Source organism: Phyllostomus discolor, chromosome 2 (genome assembly GCF_004126475.2).
Source record: "Phyllostomus discolor isolate MPI-MPIP mPhyDis1 chromosome 2, mPhyDis1.pri.v3, whole genome shotgun sequence".
NCBI lineage: Eukaryota > Metazoa > Chordata > Mammalia > Chiroptera > Phyllostomidae > Phyllostomus > Phyllostomus discolor.
In genome coordinates this window covers 3034881-3057043 of record NC_040904.2, presented here as the reverse complement: position 1 = coordinate 3057043, position 22163 = coordinate 3034881, and the positions used below count along the sequence as shown (strand labels likewise).

The 22163-nt window shown below is 60.3% G+C and overlaps 1 protein-coding gene across 3 annotated transcripts in view; it reads left to right on the top strand.

The window, feature by feature from the left end:
- Window positions 1-22163, top strand: part of RUNX1 (RUNX family transcription factor 1) — a 207434-nt gene that overhangs the window by 154096 nt on the left and 31175 nt on the right. For 2 of the 3 annotated variants that reach the window (XM_036017221.1, XM_036017228.1), the window contains one exon: window positions 14073-14264. The exons of the other annotated variant lie outside the window; for it this stretch is intronic. In XM_036017221.1, the coding sequence (XP_035873114.1) occupies window positions 14073-14264 (192 nt within the window). The remainder of the gene's footprint in view (window positions 1-14072; window positions 14265-22163) is intronic. 3 annotated transcript variants of the gene reach the window in all.

Here is a 22163-nt window from a genome sequence, read left to right as displayed (position 1 = left end):
TGCATCTTTTTAGATGTTTAAACATTTATACATTTTGATTTTTTTTTTCAGTATTCCTTTTGTATGTAGACCCAGTCCAATGTCTTTTCTGGCACTTTTAGGGGCTCTTGTAACGCCCCAGGCACGGCTGCTAAGCCCCGGGGCTGCGATGGCCATGCCCCCAAATGTCAGGCCCGGTGAAACACTTCGGGGAAAATCCTGTCTGAGTAACACTGCAAGTTGGTATTTGGTACTGCCAAGTAGGTTCTTTCCGAAATATGCATGAGGTGGTTGTAGGAGAAGCTCTTCCACGCTGTTCTAGAAAACCGGCCCACAACGTGCCCGAGTCTTGGGGTACGGTCGAGTGTGGCTCGCCTCCGGGGGGGTGCTGGGACCACCGGCGACCCCCAAGCTTTGCAGCGATGAAAGCGCACTCCCCCTCTGAGTTTCTGAAAGCAACTGCCTCTCTGACCTTGTTCTGGGTGGGGTTTTGTTTTGTTTTGTTTTGTTTGGTGCGTATCTGTCTGTCTGGTGGGCTTTTCTTTGCTGCCCCGCCCCCGCCCCCAAGACTCTCAGTGGCTCATCCAGTGCTCAGAGCTCACTGGGGCGCCTTCGCTGAAGGTGCCGCCCCTCTGTGGTCTGCCGCCTCGTTCCTGGGGGCCTGATGGAGCAGCCCCCACCCCGGGACGGCTGAGGGTGGGGTCCATGGGTGCCATCCAGTTGCATGTTGGAGAGAACGGGAGCCCCGGTGTGGGGAGCCTTAGCAGTTCCGGGGGCAGGTGGTCCCGGTCCTGTGCGAGACTCCACGGCGGGTGGGCGGACCCACAGCTGGTGGGTGGGTCGAGGAGGCACGGCCGTGGGTTTCTCAGCTCTGGGAGGGGCTCAGAATTTTTTCTAAACGTGAGCCGCTTTCCATTTTTCACTTTGAAAAAAGAAAAAAAAAACGTTTGTTGAATTTTCCCAAAGGCTTGGGTTTTTCCCTGTAAAGCTGTGTAGCCAAGAAAGCCATGAGTAAGAATTGGATTCAATGAGTCTCATAATCTCCACAGCCGCCGCCACCACCACCACAAATACACACACGAGGGCACACACACACACACACACACACACCACCCTGAGGATCGGCGTCAGCAAGCCCAGTGAGTGCCAGCCCCCCGGCACGAGCTCTGTGTCTGAGCTCGAGAGCTAACCTGCAAACCCGGGTGCTCCCTTCCTTTCCATGTGCTTTTCCTCCGTAAACAATTTGTTTTAAAGTTTTGCTTTTTTGCTGTGAGAAGTTGGCCGTCAAGAAGGGGGTGAGCCAGGCACAATCTGTTACTGGGCGTTCCAGCCGCATTACCAGACACGTCGCAAGACACTGACATTTGGTTGGACGGGAAATGACTTCTTCAAAGTGTGACTTACGTGTGGTCTATTTATATCAAGTTCCACACACAACTAAGTCACGCAGTGTTGCTCGGAAAATTCACTCTGGCCAGTAGCTAAACATTCTGGAGATGAAAGACCAGGTTTTTTTTTTTTTTTTTTAAATGTAAGTACCCAAAGCAAATGGGTTTTTTCCCATTTGCCTGTTTTGTTTTGTTTTTTAAAGGAACACAGTCAAATTAACCTGCCGAGTCCCCACTGTGCGAGTTGGGTACTTCCGTCAATCAGGCCCACGGAAGCCCATGTTGACGGACACGGACCCCATCCCTGGCACCCCTGGCTGCCCTCCCACCCCGGGGTGTCCAGCGTCTGAGATTCTGTTTGGCGGGTTTGGTTTGGGTTCACACGGCTTGCAGGCGGTCGGTCTTCTGGTCACGTGGGGTGAGCAGGTCACGTCTGGGATAAGTCATCTCTCCAGGACTAGATCCATCTACGGCGCTCTCTGGGTCTTTCCCCGGCCTCCTCTCATTTTCCCTGACCTTTGCGGCGGCTCTGCGGGCCCTCCGGTGCACACACTCACGCCGGAGCGCTGTGGAGGAATGTGCTCGGTGACGTCTTTGCCGTCATTTCCGACATTGCTGCCAGGGCACGCCCGAGTTCCAGAAATGAGGCGGAGAGCCCGAGGGCTGGAGGCGGGAGTTGGGAGCTGAGTCAGCCAGGTGCCGCACCTGGGCCCCTGCTTCCTCCTCCCCGGCGTCCGTGTCCCCATCCTCAGAGTGGGCTTAGGGACACCTGTCTTGCTGGGGGGCTGAGGACTACATGACACAGACAGGGGCAGACGGGAGGGGTCGCCGGCCATCCCAGGCTGGGAGAGCTGGCTGCCTGATCCAGCCATGCCCCCCCAAGGTCGGTGGGCCCCCCATGCTCAGTATCCTCTGCAGGGGGTGGAAGAGACCAGGAGGCGGTAGCCCCACCTGGGAAGCATCCTGTGTGATGGGATGAGGCAGCACAGGGGAGGGCAGCCCGTGCCGGGCACAGAGGGCCCCTAGTAACCCAGCTGTTGTTAAGGCGCGGGCCCAGGGCGCGGGCCGGCCCCTTCCCCCCCACACCCCCCCCCCCCCCCGCCGCAGCCCTCCCCGGGGGCAACTCCTGGAGCTCAGCCCATGCCAGGGCCGGGCATGTGCCTTTGCCAGCTCACTTTTAAAAAAATCCCTGGCAGATTGTGTCCTCAGGAGACAATACAATAAGGGCTTTTCTTTCTTTTTTCCCCTTTCACCCCATTGGTATTAACTCCAATGCCCAAATCACTGAACTGACTTCGACAACTGATTTCCCACTGGAGCAAAACCCTACCGCCCCATTTCCGTACAGAAACACGGTCCTTCTTCTCAAACAACGATTTTATCAAAACGTAGCTGTCTCCTAGCTGGACGTTAGTCCTCCTGCTGCTGACGGACCCGGCAGGACTCTTAGCACCTGGAAGCTCCCGCCAGGTCGTCCGTAGGACAGGGTGGCCGTGTGGGCTCCATCTGCACCCACAGGGCTGTTCGGGGTGACCCGAGATCGGATGCAGGGGCGGGCAACAGTCTGTCAGTTAGATGATGTGATAGACGGGCCATTAGATAATAGATAATAGACAATAGACACCTTATTATTGTTGTTGTTGCTGTTGTGTGTGTGTTGTATAAAAGTCTGAGGGATCTTACATAAAAGATCACTGGCTTCTTTTTCTTTAACTGAGAATTTTTTTTAAAGATGGTTCATCTTTTTATTTATTTATTTATTTTTAGAGAGGGAAGGGAGGGAGAAAGAGAAAGAGAGAGAAACATCAATGTGTGGTTGCTGGGGTCCGTGGCCTGCAACCCAGGCATGTGCCCTGGCTGGGAATTGAACCTGCAACACTTTGGTTTGCAGCCCACGCTTAATCCACTAAGCTACACCAGCCAGGGCTGGATCACTGGCTTTTTGAAGGTAGATTTCTTCTCATAATGGCTTTGGGGATCAGCAAGAAGCAAATTGTAGAAAAAGATAAGGACGCTGAACCAGCCCCCTCCGTACACATAGGCTCTCAGGGACTTCACCCTGGGCCATCACGCAGCACGAACACCGTCTTCCCAGGCTGCCGTGTGCCCTTGAGAACGGTAGGGACACAGAGCAGCGCCCGTGGCCGTCTTGAGAGTCATGTTTAATGCATGTGTCTCCTCCAAAACCAAGTGCGAGTGCCTTTCCTCTGTGACTCCAATCCCACTTTCTTTCCACTCGGGGTTTGCGCAGTGTCTGAGGTCTCGGTGCAACTTTCTTCGTCCTTGTTCTCGGTTGGTTTGGGCTTTGCCCGTGGCGTTTCATAGATGCTGCTGCCTGGGGGTTCTGGGTGAGATTTCGGGGGGTGAGGTGTGACACCCCCGAGCCGGGCCACCAGCTGCCCTGGGGGGGTGGGGGGTCAGGGCTGCAGCTGCTCGGAGGGGACAGCCTCCTGAGGCCCTGGCGGGGTGGGGGGGCCTGCTGGCCGACGGGCTGCAGGAGGAGGCAGGCTGGGGGAAACTCGCCCTGTTCCTCGGGCGATTCAGCCAGTCTCAAAACAAACAGGTAGCTGAGGGCAGGGAGAAGGAACTGGAAAAGGCTGAAATTTGAGTCTCGGGGCCGAGCTCTTCTCAGGAGCCGCCTGTTGAGCCGACGAGAGCCCTGAGCCCTGGGCCAGGGAGCGGCCCGCCCCGTGGAGGGACTGCCGGCCTTCCTTCCGGTCCCGGCTGCGGCCCAGGCTGGCGCGCCGAGGCTCAGCAGCCCACGTGCCGCCTCCGAACCTCAGTTTCCCCATCTGCAGGGCGGCAGAGGTAGGGCGAGAGGGTCCGATGAGTTAAAGATCCTCATCGGCTTCCCAAAGTGGGACTTGACTATCTGGGGGAGGGATCACATTTTCCACACATCGTTTTCCCACCTGGAAAAGGAGAGGAGCCCCGGGCGGAGCCGCCACCGGCCTGGGGAGACAGAGACCCAGCGCCGGGGGGAGGCGGGGCCAGAGAGAGGAGGGGGTGGGCGGGGAGGGGCCGTGCTGCCCACTCCCCATGCTGGAGAGAGGAAGAAAGGTCTGCTCCAGAGTGACAGAATCCAGCTGGGAGGAATCACCCTAGCTGGACTTCCCATGGCTTCGGCATCATCATCATTATTATTATTATTATTATTATTATTAAAGACCTCCTTAGGCCCACAAAGTACTCAGCTGTGCAGCCACAGACACCCGGCTCGGCCAGCCTGCCGGAGCTAGCCGGCCAGAGACCCCCAAGGCACTTCTGCCGCCGCCGACAGGAGCAAGATGGCGTGGGCCCCGCTGGTGGGAGTCTCGGGGCGAGGCCGTCCCCCTGCCGGGCCTCCCCGCAGTATTATGGGCTGTTCTTCATTACCTGCCCTACCTATCTCCACAATCTAGCCGCAAACAGCTTTGGTCGACCACACCACTTCCCTATTGAAAGTTAATACTGTTTGACTCACTCTGTGTTGCCAACCCGGAGCCAAAGAAAACAAGCCGGAGAATAGCCGGCCTGTGTGGAGTTTGGAGAGCTCTCAGAGGCCCCGCTCTCAAAGCCCCATACAGTAGCCTCACTATGTCTCGCTGCCGCTGCAGCTGCGGGGAAAATGAAGGAAGCAGAAGTGGTTAAAAAAAAAAAAAGCCGGGGGTGGAGAAGACACAGGGAAGGGAGCAGGGTGGGGGCCGCCTCGGGCTGGGTGAAGGCGCGGCGTGACCTGTCGGCCGTGGTGGGGGCCCGCGCCCTGAGCCGAGGTGCGGTTTTCCATGCCCAGTACTCGCTCTGGCGGGAGAGGGGCTGTGGATGGGGGTGAACGGAGAGAAGGTTGCACACGTCCACTGAGAAGGCGGTGAGGCTCTGGCGTTCCTGGTGGAGGGCGCTGGACAAGGGTCCCAGTGGGCCGGCCCTGCCCAGCTGGTGTCCCTGGGTGGGGACCCGGGAAGGAAGGAAGGAAGGAAGGGCTGCTACCTCTCCACCGGGAAGGGTTTGAGAGGGAAGTGTGGTCGGCCTTGTCGGCCTCCGTGCCATGACTGCTCGGGTGGGGTCACCTGGGAGGACAGGGGCACGTGTGTCCGGGGCTGACGTCACCTGGCAAGCAGTGGGACTGGCACTGTGGCCCCTGGGAGCCCCAGCCAGAGCGCCACTCGCCACATCCGGCTCAGGGGCGGAGCCGCCTCCCCGGCCCCCGAGCTCCGTGTCAGGTGGGGGCTGACCACAGGGGATGGCGGTCGGCCTAGTGACGAGACCGCCATCCCCGAAGTGCCCTGGACGCGGTTTCCCTGGACGGCACAAGGCAGGCCCGGAGCCGGCGAGAAACAACCGGTTCCTGCTTGGTGGCTTTCTGACAAGCCTGCTCTTGGGAGCTGGAGCGCCCCTGGGTGCCAGGGTCCCTCCGTGCCAGCCAGGGCCCACTCAGCCGTCTCGCCAGGACTCTTGCCTGGCCCTGGGCCTCCCGCTTCCACGAGGCCAGCCCAGATGGCAGATGGCACTGGTGACACCAGGGAGGTGGGGGACCCCGACGCCCCAGCCCCGCTGCTGAGAACAACCCGGGCCGGCACGCAAGCCCTCGGAAACAGGAGGGAACGGCCTGAGCTCCACGGAGCCCCCGCACGCACGGAGGTCACCTTCAGCTGCTGGTGCGAGGCCCAGGACACATGCGGCCTGGGACGGGGGGGAGCTGATTCACACATTCATTCGCCCAGGTTCACTGAGCCACCAGCCGGCCTGGAAAGGACTCTCGGTTTACCCCGGTCCTGCCGGGACAGGCTCGGCGCCCCTGCCAGGAATGCGCGGTATGAGCCTTGCGCCAGCACAGGGGGCGTGGAGACCTGCAGGGAGGTCAGAGGCCTGTGCGGACAGCGGGACTGCCTGGCGGTGTGACCTCATGAAGTAGGAGGAGCCTGCTGGCCTCCGGGTGGCTGTCTCCTTTTCCTGGGAACTCGCCCTGGGGCTAGCTGGCTGGCTGTGCTGAGCGCCTGACCGGAAAGCCAGTCCCGGAGGCTCCAGGCAGCCTGAGTCCACTCCCCACCTCCCCCAGCCCCCCACCCCACCCCACCCCGCCCCTGCCCCACACCAAAATGTCGCCTTCCATTCAGAGCCCTTCTGTCCCTCTGTCTGTCTGTCAGTCCCAGACTGAGCTATCAGATCAGTGAATCCACATTACCAGCAGCTGACTCTCAGGTTACTTTGTAAGCGGGGAGTTCTCCACTCAGCCCCTCCCCCAGGAGAGGGCGGCAATCGCTGGAGTTGGGGCTGGGCGAGGAGAAAGAGCCTTGAACTTGTGAGCTGTCTGTACCCTTCTGTGGAGGCCGTCCCCTTGTCCCCAGAGGGCCACATCTTGAGAGAAGAAACCACACGGTTTCTCACCCTAAGCTGCCGTCACCTCCTTAGTCACCTCAGAGGTGACAGGTGGTTGCCGAGGACCCCCGAGTTCGGCTGCTCGGCCTCAGGGAGCCTGAGGTCTCGGAAAGCTGGCGTGAAGGAGCTAAAAACTCCGCCGTCTGCTCCTGGGAGCCTTGGCCTGTGGGGGGCTCAGTTTCGTGTCTGATTCTGGGGACAGGGTTCGGGGGGTGGGCCTCGGCCTGCAGTCTGGGTCGGTTGTCAGACCCGCTCTGGACCCGGCGGGCTTTGCCGCTCCACTCTCCTGCAGCTCCCCTTCCCTCCCCCCCCACCCCCCCGTGTCCTTCTCTGCGCGTGTGCGGCCGCCATCGCCGTCGGCTGAGCCGGTGTCTCAGAGACAACTGGGGGTCCCTGCGGGGTGTTCTGCGGGCTCATTTAACCCCGGACACTTGTCCGTGAAACTCCGTGTTCAGTTATGGTGTTTTTCCCCCCATAAGTAGTTTTGGGTTTTTTTTGGAGATTTCTACAGTTTCATTTTAGCCGAAACCTTTAATTCAGACTTCTCTTGCCCCACGTGAACCCCGCTTTCCTGCGGTCTGATGGACGACGGCCACGCAGGGTCGTAGCATCACTCGGTCCCTGGGTCACGGGGTCATTCTGTCACTACTGAGGCAGCCTGCCACGCACCAGGTGCCCTCACAGGTGCTGGGGACTCAGCCGTGACAAAAAAGAGACAAACCCCACCCTCACGGAGCTTACAGTGCATCGTGCACAGGGAGGCCAGAAGTTATGTTAACGAGCAGGGAACCCAAGCTAAGGGGCGTGGCCGGGGAGGGGCCGGTCTGCAGTCTAAAGCAGGAGGTCCTCGGGGAGAAGAGGGCATGGAAGCGGAGCTGGAAGGCCAGGAGGGGTCCAGGCCACGGGTACCTGCGGAAGGTCGCTCCAGGCCTTCTGGTTTCAAGTGCGGGGATTCGCCCTGGAAAACGGGCTCAGCCACATGCCAGTCCGACCTCTGAAGCGTGCGCTTTATCCGCACAAGGGGCCACTGCTGGACCCTGGTTCCAGAGGACCCAGGCTCGGGAAACCCCCGTGTACAGGCAGACCGGGTGGTCACTTGCTTACCTGTCCCCACCTACAAGAACACCGAAGCTCTTCCCAACCCTCTTGGGGTCCCCTGGCCCCGCAGGGGTTACAGCATCGTGTCCCTAGGATCCCTGAGCAGAGACACGTTGCTGGGGAAGGAGCAGCGTCCTCCAGGGTTTTCCCCACTGGTCACTGTGGTTCATCTGCCCGTAGGAAGCAGGAGGGGCGTGAGCAAGGGGACAGGAGCCCTGCACAGGACGGGGGTGTGCAGGGGACCGGGAAGCACCCTCATGTCCTAACCAGTAAGAGAAGCAGAGGGATGAGACCCGGGGTTCAGCTCTGGCCCCTGACGGTCTCCCGGCGGATTTCAAGGTGAGCTGAGCCGCAGCTCCGCCGGACGCAGCCTTGGGGAGCCGGTGGGGGAGTGAGCCCGCAGAACGGGGTGGCCAGGCAGTCAGGCTGCGGGGGCGCTCTGTGAAGGCTGAAGGGGAGCGGGGGGGGGGGGGGTCCGGGAAAGCCAACATCCGGGGTCACCAGCCACCGTCTGAAGCTTCTGAGGCCACAGCAGGCGGCAGAGGGAGCGGGGTCCGCGGGACGTGCAGTGTGGGATCCCCAGCCTCAGGCCGGCGCTCGCCAGCAGGTGGGGCAGGCGCGGCGGGACCCCAGCGTTGGAGGCCTGGTGGGGGCCAGGGCAGACTGGGCTTTGGACTGAGGCCCAAAGGCCAGGGATCTGCCTGAAAGGGAAGAGAAAGAAAGAGAACCTCAGAGTCTTCATGTCGTACAAAGTTGTCCGGGAAAGCCTGTGCTCGGGCTCGCGTCCAACAGGAACCGGCCGAGTAGCCGGTCTCCGGGGACCGAATCGCTGCAGAGGCCTTGCGCGTGCGTCGGCGTAGCGATCCGTCTCAGCCCTGTGGGTGCAGGTCTCCGGTTCAGGGGGCGGGAGACGAGGAGACGGGTTCCACTCCGCAGGAGGGTCGGGGGGACCAGCAGGTTCAGAGTGGAGGGGACTTCCGGTCCAGAGTGGCAGCCCTGCCCCATCCCCCCGTCCCCAGGGGAGTGGGGTTGGGGGGGGGGGAGGGCTGTAGCTTCCCCCCTTGCGCCCCGTCCTGGTGGGGGCCCGCCGCACTCTGCCTCCGCTCCCCTGCCACTCCCCCAGGTCCTTCCATCACAGACCGCAGGGTGGGGGTCACCTCCCACGCGGGGAGCCCCCGCCAATCAGCGGATGGCTGGGACAGGGACCACTCAAGGACGGCGAGAGAGGCAGTCACCTCCCGCCTCCCTGCTGGGCGCACTTCGGGCATTTTCGCTGCCACTGTGTACAGCGGAGGATTAAAAAATTAAGAAAAAGAACAGTAATTATCCCTCAAACAAGGTCATCACTCCGTGCCCACGGACACTTGGTCTGAACACGGTTCTGGTACCTTCAGTGGCTCCCAATGTAAGGCAAAAGCACGCAGAAAGCACACGCGTGGCAGGGAGGAGAGGGCGCCCCCACCCCACCACAGCCACGCGGCCAGGACATCCCCGGGACCGGCGGCCATGGCAGCACCAGCACCTGAGCAGACACCCCATCCTCCGCGCACCCCACACCCCAGGCCAGGATGCTGGGCAATGCTGACGCCCGCCCGGGAGTGGGGGTGCAGCTCTCTGCCACTGTGACAGGGGCCCTGGCTCTTGCACCTGAGCGCGGGTGGGAGCAAGCGTGGGATCGTGAAGCTACCAGGCTAAAGCGCCGCAGGGCCCCCGTGATGTGCTAGGCCACAGGGTAGCCTGCCCCTCTATGCACCTGGTGGGCAAGCGTGCGTGCGTGCCTGTGTGGGTCCGAGGATTTGGCATCTCGAGGTGTGTTGAGCGTGAGGCAGGGAGTGGCAAGGGGAGCGGCGGAGGGAGCAGCGGGCGGGGGAGAGCTGCGGTTGGGGGGCGGCAGAGGGAGCAGGGGTGTTTCAGGCCCGCCCCCTTTCTCTCATTGGCTGTGTGGCGTCAGATGAATGACGCAAGTTCTCTGAACGTCACGTCCCACCCCTCAGTGGGAACCTGAGTGCATCTCTCTGGCCCCTCTCCAGTTCTGAAGTGCTCCAGCCTCCCGTGGGGAGCGATGGGGGGGGTGAAGTTAAGCTGCTTACGTTTATATAACATCGGATGATAGGTCAACACGTATGAATAACGTGCATTCCGACATAGAACATACTGACGTACGTATTCTGTATTTTATATCACCCGGGAAAGGTTGCCCAACATTAAATTGGCCAGCAGATGGTGAGGCCTGCAGTTGGGAAAGTTTATTTTACCACGCACAAGGTGCTTTAAGGATGGATCACGGTCAGGGTCGTTGCTGGAAAGTCCCGATGCCGCTGATGGGCCCGGAACCTCGAGAACAGACGGGTCTACGAGGAAAAGCCAGCTGTGCGCACAGCACACACACATCTTGTCCAGAGTTGTACGGCAGTAGCCCTTTAAGGAGAGAAAAGTCCAGGTTTTTAGAGCAGATCTGCGTCGTTACTGTGAGATTGATGGGCAAACGTCTTCTGAAACCCATACATCCTGTGGGGAATCTGACAGACAGACACATAGACAGGTGTGTGCATTGGCACATACCCACACACAGGTAGATTTGGGGGGTGTTGCCATTGTGCGTGATTCTTCCCACTGTCTTTTCGCGACAACGCTTTGTGTATTCACCTTCCTAATCCCCCTGCTGAGAGCTGACCGAGAAAACTAGTAAACCCCTGCCAGAAACATGGGCTAACGTGGTGACGGCCAGAAAGTTAATCTCGCCAGCCTCAGTTTTCCAAGAAAAGGTGCGAGTTTAGCCTCCTCCGTTGTCTTCACTAGAAGGTCACACACCTCATTCCACAGACCGACGGCGGTTCCTCGGAAAAGCCGTTCGGTTTTCGACGAGAGACGCGTGCCCGCGCAGTCCAGTTCTCGTGGCGGGAGACGAAAAGCCACTCTCGTTGTCGGCCACAGGCGTCGGCGCCAAGCGAGGCGGCAGGGACCGCCATCCCCGAAAACCACGGGGTTTGTCTTTGGAATGAAAAGGGAAAAGTTAGTGGACAGGATGGGTTTTTTTCCCCCGTTGGCTTTTTATAGCTGCGTATATAATAAAATTCCACTCAAGTACTTCTTGCAAAAATCTGAAAATAGTAACAGAAACATAATTCAGTGACCCTCTCAACGGCGTCCACGAGTCACTGAGATTCGGTGTGAGATCTGGAGGAAGCCGCGGTTGTACGGTCCGCCGTGTAACACACCCACAGCGGACCCCCCCCCGCCCCTCCCCGCACGCTCGGGAAGCCGGGCCGGGCCGTGCTGGTGTGCGGCTGCATCGCGGTTCTGCCAGGCGTTTGGTCCAGGCCTGCGTTCCCTGTTGCCCTCGGCAGCCCTGTACCCAGTAAGAAAGAAGAAAAGCGAATTCGATAGCGCGCATTTGCCGTCCCCCTGTCTTTAAAACCCAAGGGGCAGATGGACGTGGTGGTCGCGCCCAGATGCAGGACCCGGGAGATGGACGGCAGCCAGCCTCCCCGGCTGGCGAGTTTTACGTGGGAAGTGTCTCCATGTTGCACAAAACCCTGCCCCGTGGCACGTGAAAGCCGGTGGTTTCAGAAAAGGGGAATGAGGTGTCCTTCGATCTCGCCTGCAAACAACCACACCTGCCCTGTGACAAGGCCCCTCTGTTCTTCCCGAGCCCCAGGCCCTGGGCACCCCTGGGAGGCAGGGGCCCCGAGCCCCCCCCCCCCAGAAGGCTCTGACTCCCGGGACCCTGGGAGGGCAGGCGGAGAGTGAACACGCCCCACGTCTCCCCTGCAGTGGAGCCCGCCCACGGCGCCCGGGGCTCAGGAAACAGCCTGGGGTGAAGGAGGGTTTCCTCGGAGCGCCGTGCCCACAGGTTCCTGCTGCAACAGACAGTCCCAGCTAATCCCTGTAAACGGCCGCGATTCGGGCAGGTGTCAGCCGGTGCAGAAGTTGCTCACGTGGCAGAACTTTGTTTTTGTTTAACAGAGGGCAGTGAGAGGGGACTAACAACGAAAATAATAACCTCGCCCTGGGCCTGGCCACGGTGGCGGCTTACCCGGAATGAGGTGTTTGTGTCTGGTTGCTCAGTGGCACACGGTCCCCGGGCTCGGTGGCAGGGCAGACACAGCGGGTGACGGCGTTCCTTCGAAACACCAAATGCCACCTATTCGGAAGGGTCCCGCACACAACCGGGTCCCCTACTGGCCTTGACTTGGGGCTGACCTTGGCAGAGCGTTCTCCAAAAATGCCACTGGGTGCCCAAGGCGCATGAAGCTTTGAATCGGCCACAAAACCTGCTGCAATTCTTTCTGAGACAGAATTCTCCAGAATCCTTTTACCTGCCTTCTCCCCTGAAGGACTCCAAATACCAGGCGTGAGGGCATGGTAGGCCTTGAAAAGGGCTGGATTGTTCTGCTCTGACTGGCTTTTGAGTTGGAATTGTTGGTTTTTCTGCAAGAAAACTGTAGGGTTTTGTTTTTTTTTTCCAGTCTGACCACCAGGAAGCCGAGAATGTGTCACAAAGATAAGGGGAGGGAGAAGTCGAGGAAAGCTCTCTAGCTCTCTCCAGAGCCCTGAATTACCCCATGGGTGCCTGAAATGGGACGCCCTAGAAAAAGACATTTGTGTGCTTCTGAGGGGAAGAGATGACAGGGGTCATTCCAGGACCTGGCCCCGTGGCCTTGAGGGGCTTTGGCCCACAAGGCCAGGGCTTAGAATGCTCAGCTGTAAGGGACCGCCCACCCGTGTGCCTGCTGCGTCACTCCGGCTATCCATGCAGGGCTGGGCATGGTGGGCGCTGGGCGTGGTGGGCGGCAGGCAGAACCAGAGTCCAGATTTGCCGCGATGACACGTGGAAAGAGGCCACGCTGCATCCCAGCTGCACACATATGATGCTGCAGTATTTTTGCTCCTTTTGGAGCCAGGCAGGCCGTGTTGGTGACAAAGTCGCTGCACTATAGTTGGTGCACCCCCTCTCTGCTCTGGAATCCGCCCCGGCACCCGCTGTGCCAGGGGCCTGGCCGCGGGAGCAGACGGCAGGCCGCGGGTGCTCGGGACCAGGGTGCCGGCTCTGAGGCGCCATTCTGTGGGTGTAGCGACGAGCAGTGCGCGAAAGTGCCCTTCTCCCGCCCCCTCTCCTGGCCGGGCTGCGGGACTCGGAATCCGGGGACCCTCTTTCTAACTGAGGGTCAGGCGCGTGAACGAGACCTTGATAGCAGCCACAAGCAAGCTGCTTGTTCAGCCTTGTTTCGAGGCCCCTGGACAACAGCAGGGCCTGGGGGGTGGTTGTGAAATTGGTCAGTGACTCCGTGGGAGCCCCAGGGCCGGAGCAGGAGGCCCGGGAGGCCCCCTGGGCTGCGTCAGTGCCTCCGTGTGAGCACCAGGGCTGCTCGACAGGCCGAGCGAGCTTCAGGGCAAATGTATCTTGATGGGGGCTCCGGGGAGGACACGGGAGGTCTGGCCCTCCTGGCCTGCCCTGGGTGAGCAGCCTCTGTTCCCTGCATCCTGGTGACAGTGATTTGGACAAGGAGCAGACACAGAGGGGCCCCCGTCCCACCCTGGATCCCTGAGCCCCCAGGGAAGCTCATCTGGGCTCCTGCTGGGAGTGGCCGGGGCCCCAGGGAAGGACGAGTTCTCCAGAGAAGCCTGCAAGGAAAGGGAGAGCCACGGGCAGAGGGGCTGCCGCCGAGCATGATGGAACTGGAAGCCTGGACTCCCTGGGGTGCTGTGGGTGTGCAGCCCCACCCACTTCCTGTGGGAGGGCGTGTGCCGTGGAGCCGCAGGGCCCCCCCGGCTGCCCTGAAACCTGCCCCCGGGGTGGTGTGCAGCGCGAGGCTACTGACCTCGGGCCCCTGGGAGGGCATCTCTCCGGCCACCACCGCGTAGCCCACAACACGTGGCCGAGAGCCAACGGCAAACGCACCTTCTCCCTCCCGCCACCACCTCTGCCACCCACCCTGAACGCCCCTGCCTTCTGTCCTGCACAGAGGGGTGCAGAGGGTTGGGGTGGGTGCGGAGCCCAGGCTGGGGGAGCGCCCTGAGGCCCACGTGATGAAAGGGTCCCCAGTCTGCCATGGGGACAACGTCCCCGAGTTCCCACAAGGAGCCAGCCCAGTGTGCCAGTCCCCAGCGTGTCCCCTGTGGGGTGAGGGGAGAGGGAGGGGAAGGACAAGAGCGCCCCAAATTCTAGAAAATCCACAATACATTTTCTGATCTCTTCCCTCCCTCCTTCCCTGCCTCCCCCCTCCCCCCACCCCCTCCCCCCCGCACTAGGACACCGTCAGAAACTAGACGATCAGACCAAGCCGGGGAGCTTGTCCTTTTCCGAGCGGCTCAGTGAACTGGAGCAGCTGCGGCGTTCGGCCATGAGGGTCAGCCCACACCACCCAGCCCCCACACCCAACCCTCGGGCCTCCTTGAACCACTCCACTGCCTTTAACCCTCAGCCTCAGAGTCAGATGCAGGGTAAGTACCTGGGCGAGCCCGCCACCCGCCTCGCCCCCCGGGCAGAGCCCACCCAGACCGGTCCTGGCTTCTCCTCTGGGCTCAGAGGGCACCGGCAGCCCGCGGGCTGGTTCCGCACGCAGTCCCGGGCGGCCCGGGCCTGCCGAGCTCCTTCTGCGCAGTAACAACCCCCTCCCCCAGCGCGAGAGGCACTGCAGCACAGAGACTGTGGTGAGAGAGAGACACGTGTAGATGACGGCTTGGCTAGCCGTGCTGACCCACTAGGCTGGAAGACAGACACACACACAGCCCCCAATCCCCGTGCAGGTCAGGCTGTTTCAAGGTGTTACTGTCTTCCGCTCATTTGGGAGTCTGTCTCTGATCTACATTCTTTGGGAAATACGAAGAAGCGGGAGGGCTGCCTGGAAGACGTCCCGGCAGAGGTGTGCCTTGTGATAAGTAAACTTGCCATCCGGCAGGAGTGCAGGTCCCCCAGGGATAGCTGGCTGTTGCCAAAACACCGTAAAATGTCGTAACTGCATAAAACCCACCGTGCCAAATGCGATAGTGCCCAAAGCGCACGGACACCGAGAGAACCGCTGACGTCAGGGAGTGTTTGCACTGCGATACCATTTCACGTTTCCCAAGTGCAGCCGTCTTCCCCGGGCCATGCGGGCCAGCGCCCGTTCGATACGGCAGCAGCCAGAGCCCTCCCCCCACACCGAACAGGCTTGTCGAACTCAGAGGGAAAGATAAGCAACAGGGAGAGGGCAGGCGGCCAGGGAGGGGTGGACGGACGGATTGCTTATCCCCTGGGGCGGCAGAAGGAGCTTCCCCGGGCGTCTCCTCTGTGTCAGCTGCGTTGTGGGACGCGCTGAGTTCTTTGGGGCTTCCGGGGGGAGAACTCCCTTGGGCGGGCGGCCCACGGGGGCTGTCAGAAGGCGCACCACTGGCTCGCCCCGGGAGCCGTGAGCTCTCAGTCCTGTTTCCGGGGAAGGTTCTTTGATCTGAGGGAGGTTTCCCGGAAGGTGCTGTGCCCGCAGCTGGGAAACGGCCTGTCTGGGGAGCAGCCCTTCGTGTGCCCGCAGAAACCGGGAGCTTGGCTTGGGGTGGGGGGCTCCCTCTCCTCTGCAGTCTCAGGTGTATTTAGGAAGAGGTCCCCTAAGACCGTTGGTTTCCTGGCGCTTAATAATCATGAATGCTCATGCGAAATACGCATATTGATTTTTTCTGCAATGCCAGCGTGCAAGTGTGTAGGGTAAGCAGGAGCCAGCGGCAGGTTCAGTGGGAGGGAGACGGGCTCGGGCAAAACGATGCTTTCTCCCAAACGTTGACTGGAGTGAGATTCCCCAGGAGGCCCCTTGATTGTCACTGAGGGCCACTTACGTTCACCCACGTCACCATCAGGACGCAGGGGCACCCCGAGCATTCACACCGCGGGTACGCAGACGGGGCCGTCTTTCTCCGCTGGGACCGCAGCCACAAAGATGGCGCGTTTTCCGAGGGACGGCAAGTGCAGCCGCCTGGGGGCGGGCTGACATTGCCACCGCGGAGTCAGCGCAGTCTGACACCGCGCTGGTGCGGAGCGAACCATCTCCGATCTCCCTCGTCATCGGATGTGCGCTGTGGCCCGGAAGGGAAAGGGGCCGGGCTGGGGGGGGGAAATGCCTGTCCCCTGCTGTTGGTCAGCAGCTCCTGGGTGGGGGGTGCTGTGTGGCCAGGCACTCCCAGACTCCTTGGGGTGCCCTCTGCTCAGCGGGGGGTCCCATGTAACAGGCAGCATCACCCTTTCCTGCTCCTTTTGTGAACTTCGTGCTTCCGCGGCGCTCAGCACTAACAGCTCGCGTTCACGTCCCGCCCCCAACCCAGCCCTGCTCCCCGGGGTGCGTTCACCGTGCTGCCGCCGCTGCGTCCTCTCTCCAGAATACGATCAGAGAGCCAGCCTTCCACGCGCAGGGCAGTAAGGACGGATTCTGCACAATAGGTGTTCGAGGTCTTTTCCTATAAAACTACTTTTCCTTTTTCTTTCTGGTTTTCTGTGGGGTTTGGGAGGGGTATAAGAAAATGCTTTTTGGCCCTAGTCATGTGTTGAGTAGACCCTTGGGATTTGCCCCCCCACCCCCCCGGGAAATTAGAAAGCTAACAGGGATGATGGTAGACCCTCTTCCGGCCAGAACCCTGGTTTCGTTCTCGACGGGTGGGAACGAGGTTCTTTCCCCGGCTTAGCACTCAGGCTTCTGCCGTGGGTGTAAGGAGACACTTTACCTGGGAAACCAGCCTGCGTCTGTGGCTCTCCCTGGACGGCGGCCGCCCGTGAGGAGGCCACCCCCGGCCGTGAGCGCAGCCCTGCGGCGGGGACGCTGGCTGCGGGTGTGCATGTGTTTTCTGCACGTGGGCCCGTCACCTGCGGGGGGGGCTCCCAGAGACCCAGGGTCCATAGAGAGGCCGGGGACCCTGTCCTGCTGGGACCCACCCGGAGAGTCGCCCTCGCGCCCTTGACTCTGTCAGCCGGATGTCACAGATCCAAAGTAAGGCTGTAACTGATCTAGAATCAGATGGGCCTGAGAATCCCCCCAAACAGGCCTCTCCGCTGTCCAAAGCAGGGTCCAGAAGGACACGGGGGCAGGGGGCCGTGCCACCACGCCGCTGTCAGGGTATGGAGGTTGTAACCATGACAGGGCTGAGGTGACATTCAGCTTCTCACCGTACCGGGTCTCAGAATAGAACGGAGGGCCGTGTCGTCATGGGCGCGGGCTCTCCGGCAAGTCCGGGCATCGCCGTGACCGTCCACAGCCGGGGCGTAGCATTCTCTCGCGGTCACGGGAAGGGAAAAGGGCACGTGTCCTTTTGGAAGGTGAAACGGGGCAGATGCCCGGAAGATAAGGTGGGTGCTGATGTCAGTTGGGCCGCACCTCCTCCCGCACAGATGCGGCCCGGGTTTCGGAACTCCATGGGCCACGTTTGCGGTTGCGCCTTCCCCGCCTTCCTGGGAAAGGGGCTGGAGGGAGACCTGCCGGGGCAGAGAACCAGGGAAACCAGGGACCGGCGGCCAGCGTGGTGGTTCTTGTGTGCGCTGCCCGAAACCCCCAAGCCTGAGGTGTGACTCTTTCATCTGGCCAGCTGCGATGCGTTTTAGCCCGGGTCTGACATTTCCATACAGTACTCCACCCTCCCCGCAGTCCCACGGGGTGGTTTACAGATGGAGAAGCTGAACCTCAGGTTCACGGTCGCCCCGCGTCCCCACGATGGGAAGTGGCAGACAGACACACACCCAGGCCCTTCTGGCCACAAGCCAGGGCTGACGGGCTGGCCGGCCCCCTGGGCCCGCACGCCAGGACCTAGGAGCCATGAGCCACGGGGTTGACTGGGGTCAAGGAGAATCCCCAAGGCCAGCGGGCGGGCAGTGGGGGACACTCTGGGCTGCTCGCGTGCCCGTCTCAAAGTCCTGTGTTGAATGTGCTCTGTCATCGTCAGAGTTGGTGATGGTGACGGTAACCTCAGGGCCAGACTCCGCAGCGGACACCCTAGTAAATCGCCTCCTGTGAGGGCGCGGTCATGTGTTTTCAAAGCTGGGAGTGAGGACGCTCCAGCGTGAGCGAAGGAAGCGTGAGCGGGAGGGCGGAGGCCGCAGCCACTCTTCACGTGCCGTTTGGGGGTGACGTGGGTGCCCAAGCCTCTGACACCCAAACCTGGCAACGCTGCTCGGCCTCCAGGCCTGTGGGCACCTCGCTTCAGGGGTGCCATGTGGCCGGGGCCCCTTAGTATGCCAAACGATGGTGGTGGTTTTGTTTTTTTTTTTTAAGGTTTTATTTATTTATTTTTAGAGAGGGAAGGGAGAGAGAGAGAGAGAGAGAGAGAGAGAGAGAAACATCAATGTGCGGTTGCTGGGGGTTCTGGCCTGCAACCCAGGCATGTACCCTGACTGGGAATTGAACCTGTGACACTTTGGTTCGCAGCCCGCGCTCGATCCACTGAGCTACGCCAGCCAGGGATGGTTGTTTTAGAAAGGGGTTTCCCCAAATGTTGAAGTGACTTTGGAAAGACCCCCTTCTTTGTGAAGCTCCTTGAGATATGGAATCAACTTGTATTTCTCAGCTGCGTGGGGTTTCTTAGAGCAAATCCTCCCGCTCTCCTGGAGGAAGAGGAGATAAAACCGCTTTCAGCCTTGGAGCTGAAAAATCAAACTGTATCTCCTCTCCCCCTCTCCCTCCCCCCCCCCCGACCGATGCTAAAATCTCAAAAACCAACTGGGTGGGGAGGCTGCTTGGCTGCCTTGGACGTGGGGGCTGCCATCAAGCACCAGGACTTCAAGTCCCTAAATCTGCGAGTGGCCATGCAACGGTCGTGCAAAGCAACCTCCTCAGTGCCCTAGAAATCAACTTACACGGCATGGCGTACGCAGGAAATGTGAATGATGTAAAAATCACCGTCGCCCAGTGTAGCAGAGTTCAAGGGCCTTTCAAGGTCAACATCAGCCTCCTGCACTGAAAGCAAGCCTGAGTGGGGTGTGTTCTCATGGATAAATAAAAGTAACTAGATAAATGTAAGAAGGCAGAAAGGGAGGGAGAGGGGTCCCGCCCGCCTCCTCCCCAGCAGCCCAAGAGGCTGCAGCCGGTGGAAGGGAAGCTCTCTCGGGCCGGAACCTAGGGCCCCATCGCTGTTTGCCGGGTTCTTGGCCGGTGCGGCGTACACCGTAAGTCTGAGGAACCTTTGCCGACCTCGTATTAATGCACTGCGTGGTGGACGTTCGGCAAAGGGGAAGAAGGGTGGGGAGAAAGGCGAGTCTCTGCTCTCTTCCTCACAGACAGCCCCGAGGTGGCTCCGAGCGACCACGGCCTCTCGCTTCCTCTCCACGTGCTGGTCGGGGACGGGCGCCGTCCCCAACGCACCACGCTCCCCACGGCCTGCTCGGCGCTGGGACGTGTGCACAAGCACCTCCCGGCGGAGGGCTCAGCGAGCCCTGCAGAGCGCGGCTGGCCGGCCGGCCGCCAGCACGCCCCAGCCAGGTTTTCCGGAGCGTTTGGTCAGTGCCTGCTGGGCAGCTTTTCTAATTAGGACAAAGAGGGGTTCGTCCACTTTAGGCTGGATCTTCGTGATAAAATACTCCTTCTGTGGACCCGGCACGTTCTGACCTTCCCCTTGTTGCAATCTGTAGGCCAGGGCAGTGCACACGCGCGCGCACACACACACACACACACACACACAACAGTCTGGAACGAAGCCGCAGTTGGGGCGCTTCTCTGATCCTGGTGATCAGACGTCAGACATCGGACATCAGGCAGATGGCGCTGAGGGTCTGACCCCCGGGAGGGGTGGCCGAGCCCGGTGGTGGGGCTCGGGGTCCCCGCAGTCAGATGACCCTGGTCAGAAACTGGCCCCCACCACCACGTGTGGCTGCAGAAATGTTCACCAGGGACTTGACCCCCTGGAGCCTCAGTTTCCTTATCTGCCACACGGGAGGGATTCTATTTGTGGATCCCCGGGCCTCTGCAAACCCTGAGAGCCAGCCCGTGATCCGTACTGGCAGCACCAATTCCTGTGGCCACCCTGACAAATGACCATGAACTTGGTGGCTTTAAAAAACAAATGTGCTCTCTCACCGTCCGGGAGGCCGGAAGTCAGAGATCGAGGTGTGTGTGGGGCCGCGCTCCCCCTGCGGGCCCTGGGGAAGGGCCCCTCCGCCCCTCCCAGCCTCCGGTGGCCCCAGGCCCTCCTCGGCTCGTGACCACATCGCTCCAGTGTCTGCCTCCGTCTCCGCAGGCCTTCTCCTGTGTGTCATCCCCTCCTTTGCCTCTTGCAAGGGCACTGGTCGCTGACTCAGGCCCCACCCAGATAACCCAGCGTGACCTCCCCACAGCCTCCCCTTCTGACAAGACTCTTTTCTTCCAAATAAGGCCACGCTCACAGTTCCAGGGGTCACAACAGAAGCTGATCTTTTGGCGGGGGCAGTGGGGGGCACCGTTCTATCCCACACGCTGAAGTAGAAGAGGTCGGGGACATCAGGCGAGCCCAGGTGGGACTTGCCCGTGTCGGCCCCCCAGGACAGGTGTTAAGCGGAAGTAGATGCGAACCCCGTGGCCCATGCCTGAAAGCATCAGTCACGCCTGCTGGGACTGCCAGTCAGGGGGGTAGGTGACGGCTCTTGCTCGTTTATTGGTGAGATCGGGGGTTTCTCAGCATTCTCGGGAGCGCCGGTGCCCAGGCGGTGGGTGTCCTGAGAGGCCGGGGGGCTCCTGCCCTGCCCCCCAAAGCTCATGGTGTCACGGGTGGTGGCACACATAGGGACAGAAGAGGCATGGGGACTCACAATTTTTACCTCCTGGAACAGTTGTTTTTGAACCAGTGCCTTTCTGGTTGTGTTGTTTATTAACTTACTTATTTTTAGAGCGAGGGAAGGGAGAGAGAGAGAGGGAGAGAAACATCAGTCTGTCACCTCTGGTACACCCCCCAACCGAGCCCACGCCCCTGGCATGAGTCCTGGCCGAGAACCGAACCTGCAGCGCTTCGCCTTCGCCTTGTGGGGCGATGCTCCAACCCACTGAGCCACACAGGTCAGGGCTGTTTTGTTTCGTTTTTAAGTGGCTTTGCTGCAAGGCACTGTCGACCAGACACCCATTTTGAGAGGCTGGTGACACCCTCTGCATGTCCGATCATCCCAAACTGACAATGGCAGGTGGCCTTTCAGATGCAGCTGTTCAAAAGAACTGTGGGCCGCACTTGTGAAGTGGGGTCAAAGTTTACCAGGAGTTTGCACCCGGAGAGGGGCACACACCACGGGCTGGCAGGAAGAGGCGGCTGTGGCCAGGAACCCACTCGTGTTTTCTTGTGCGTGGCGGTTCCCCACGCGGAGCTGGCTCTCCTCACTCTGGTGTTTCCCCAACGCGGCAGAACACAAGGGCAGGCCCACCGTGATTCCGTTTTTTTAGAACTACCATGATTTCCGCTGCCCCCTCCGGCCTGCAGAGCGCCATTGGGTGGACGGAGGCGGGGCTCCCTGGCCTCCGTTGTCAAGAGCCTCCCGGGTCTCTTTGTACCACATTTTCCCAATTCAGTTTCAAAGCCTCGGCCCCCCCAGGAGCTTTCTCATCACTGAACAATGGCCTTCAAAGCAGTAGAACAACCCGATTGTTATGGAGATTAAATGTACAGATTGCAAAACTCGGGTAAATAAACTCTTCACAGGCAAACCAGTTTCTTGCCGTAGACTTTTCTCCCGTAATCTCCTCCTGGCAGAACATTTTCTGTTTCGATACCAGAGATTCAGTTACCGACCACAGTAAATAAAACAAAATAAAAAAACAGTGTAGAGCGCACCCCAAAGACAAACATTGGCCAGTCCCGTGGGTGGGAAAAGGGGAGCCCGGTGGTTCTTACCGGCTCCTTTCCCGTTTGTAAGCTCTGGGTTGTGTTCGCCCGTTCAGGCCCCTAAGTGACGTGCGGTGTGACATTCACGGGCACCGGTGTGTCTCACACCACCTCAGGGTCATGTTCGAGGTCTAGAACCTTCCAAAGACAGGCTCAGGATTTCAAAAGACATCTGGAGCTGCAATCAAGAGCAGGAGTTAACCAGCCCTTTGGCGAAGGTGATTGCCCTTAAGGCAGAGCTCCCTCCCCTCCCGCTTTTCCGCCCAGAGGGGTGTGGACAAAAGGCAGGGGGAGGAGCTGGAGGGCTCCCACCGTCACCTCAGGCCACCTCACAGCTGTCGGGAGCTTGTGGGACTGGGGTTGAAGCACACACCTCGACCTGGAACACTCTGTGTGCACCACCCCGCCTCTCTTCTCCTCCCCCTTCTCTTCTCCTCCTGCTGTTGCTGCCTGGGCCCCCGAGCCGGAGGAATCGGTCTGACCTCTGGTTCACGGGATGCGGGCCGCTGTCGTGGCAAACCCAGAAAGAAGGTGCTCTGAGTGCGACCCTGCAGC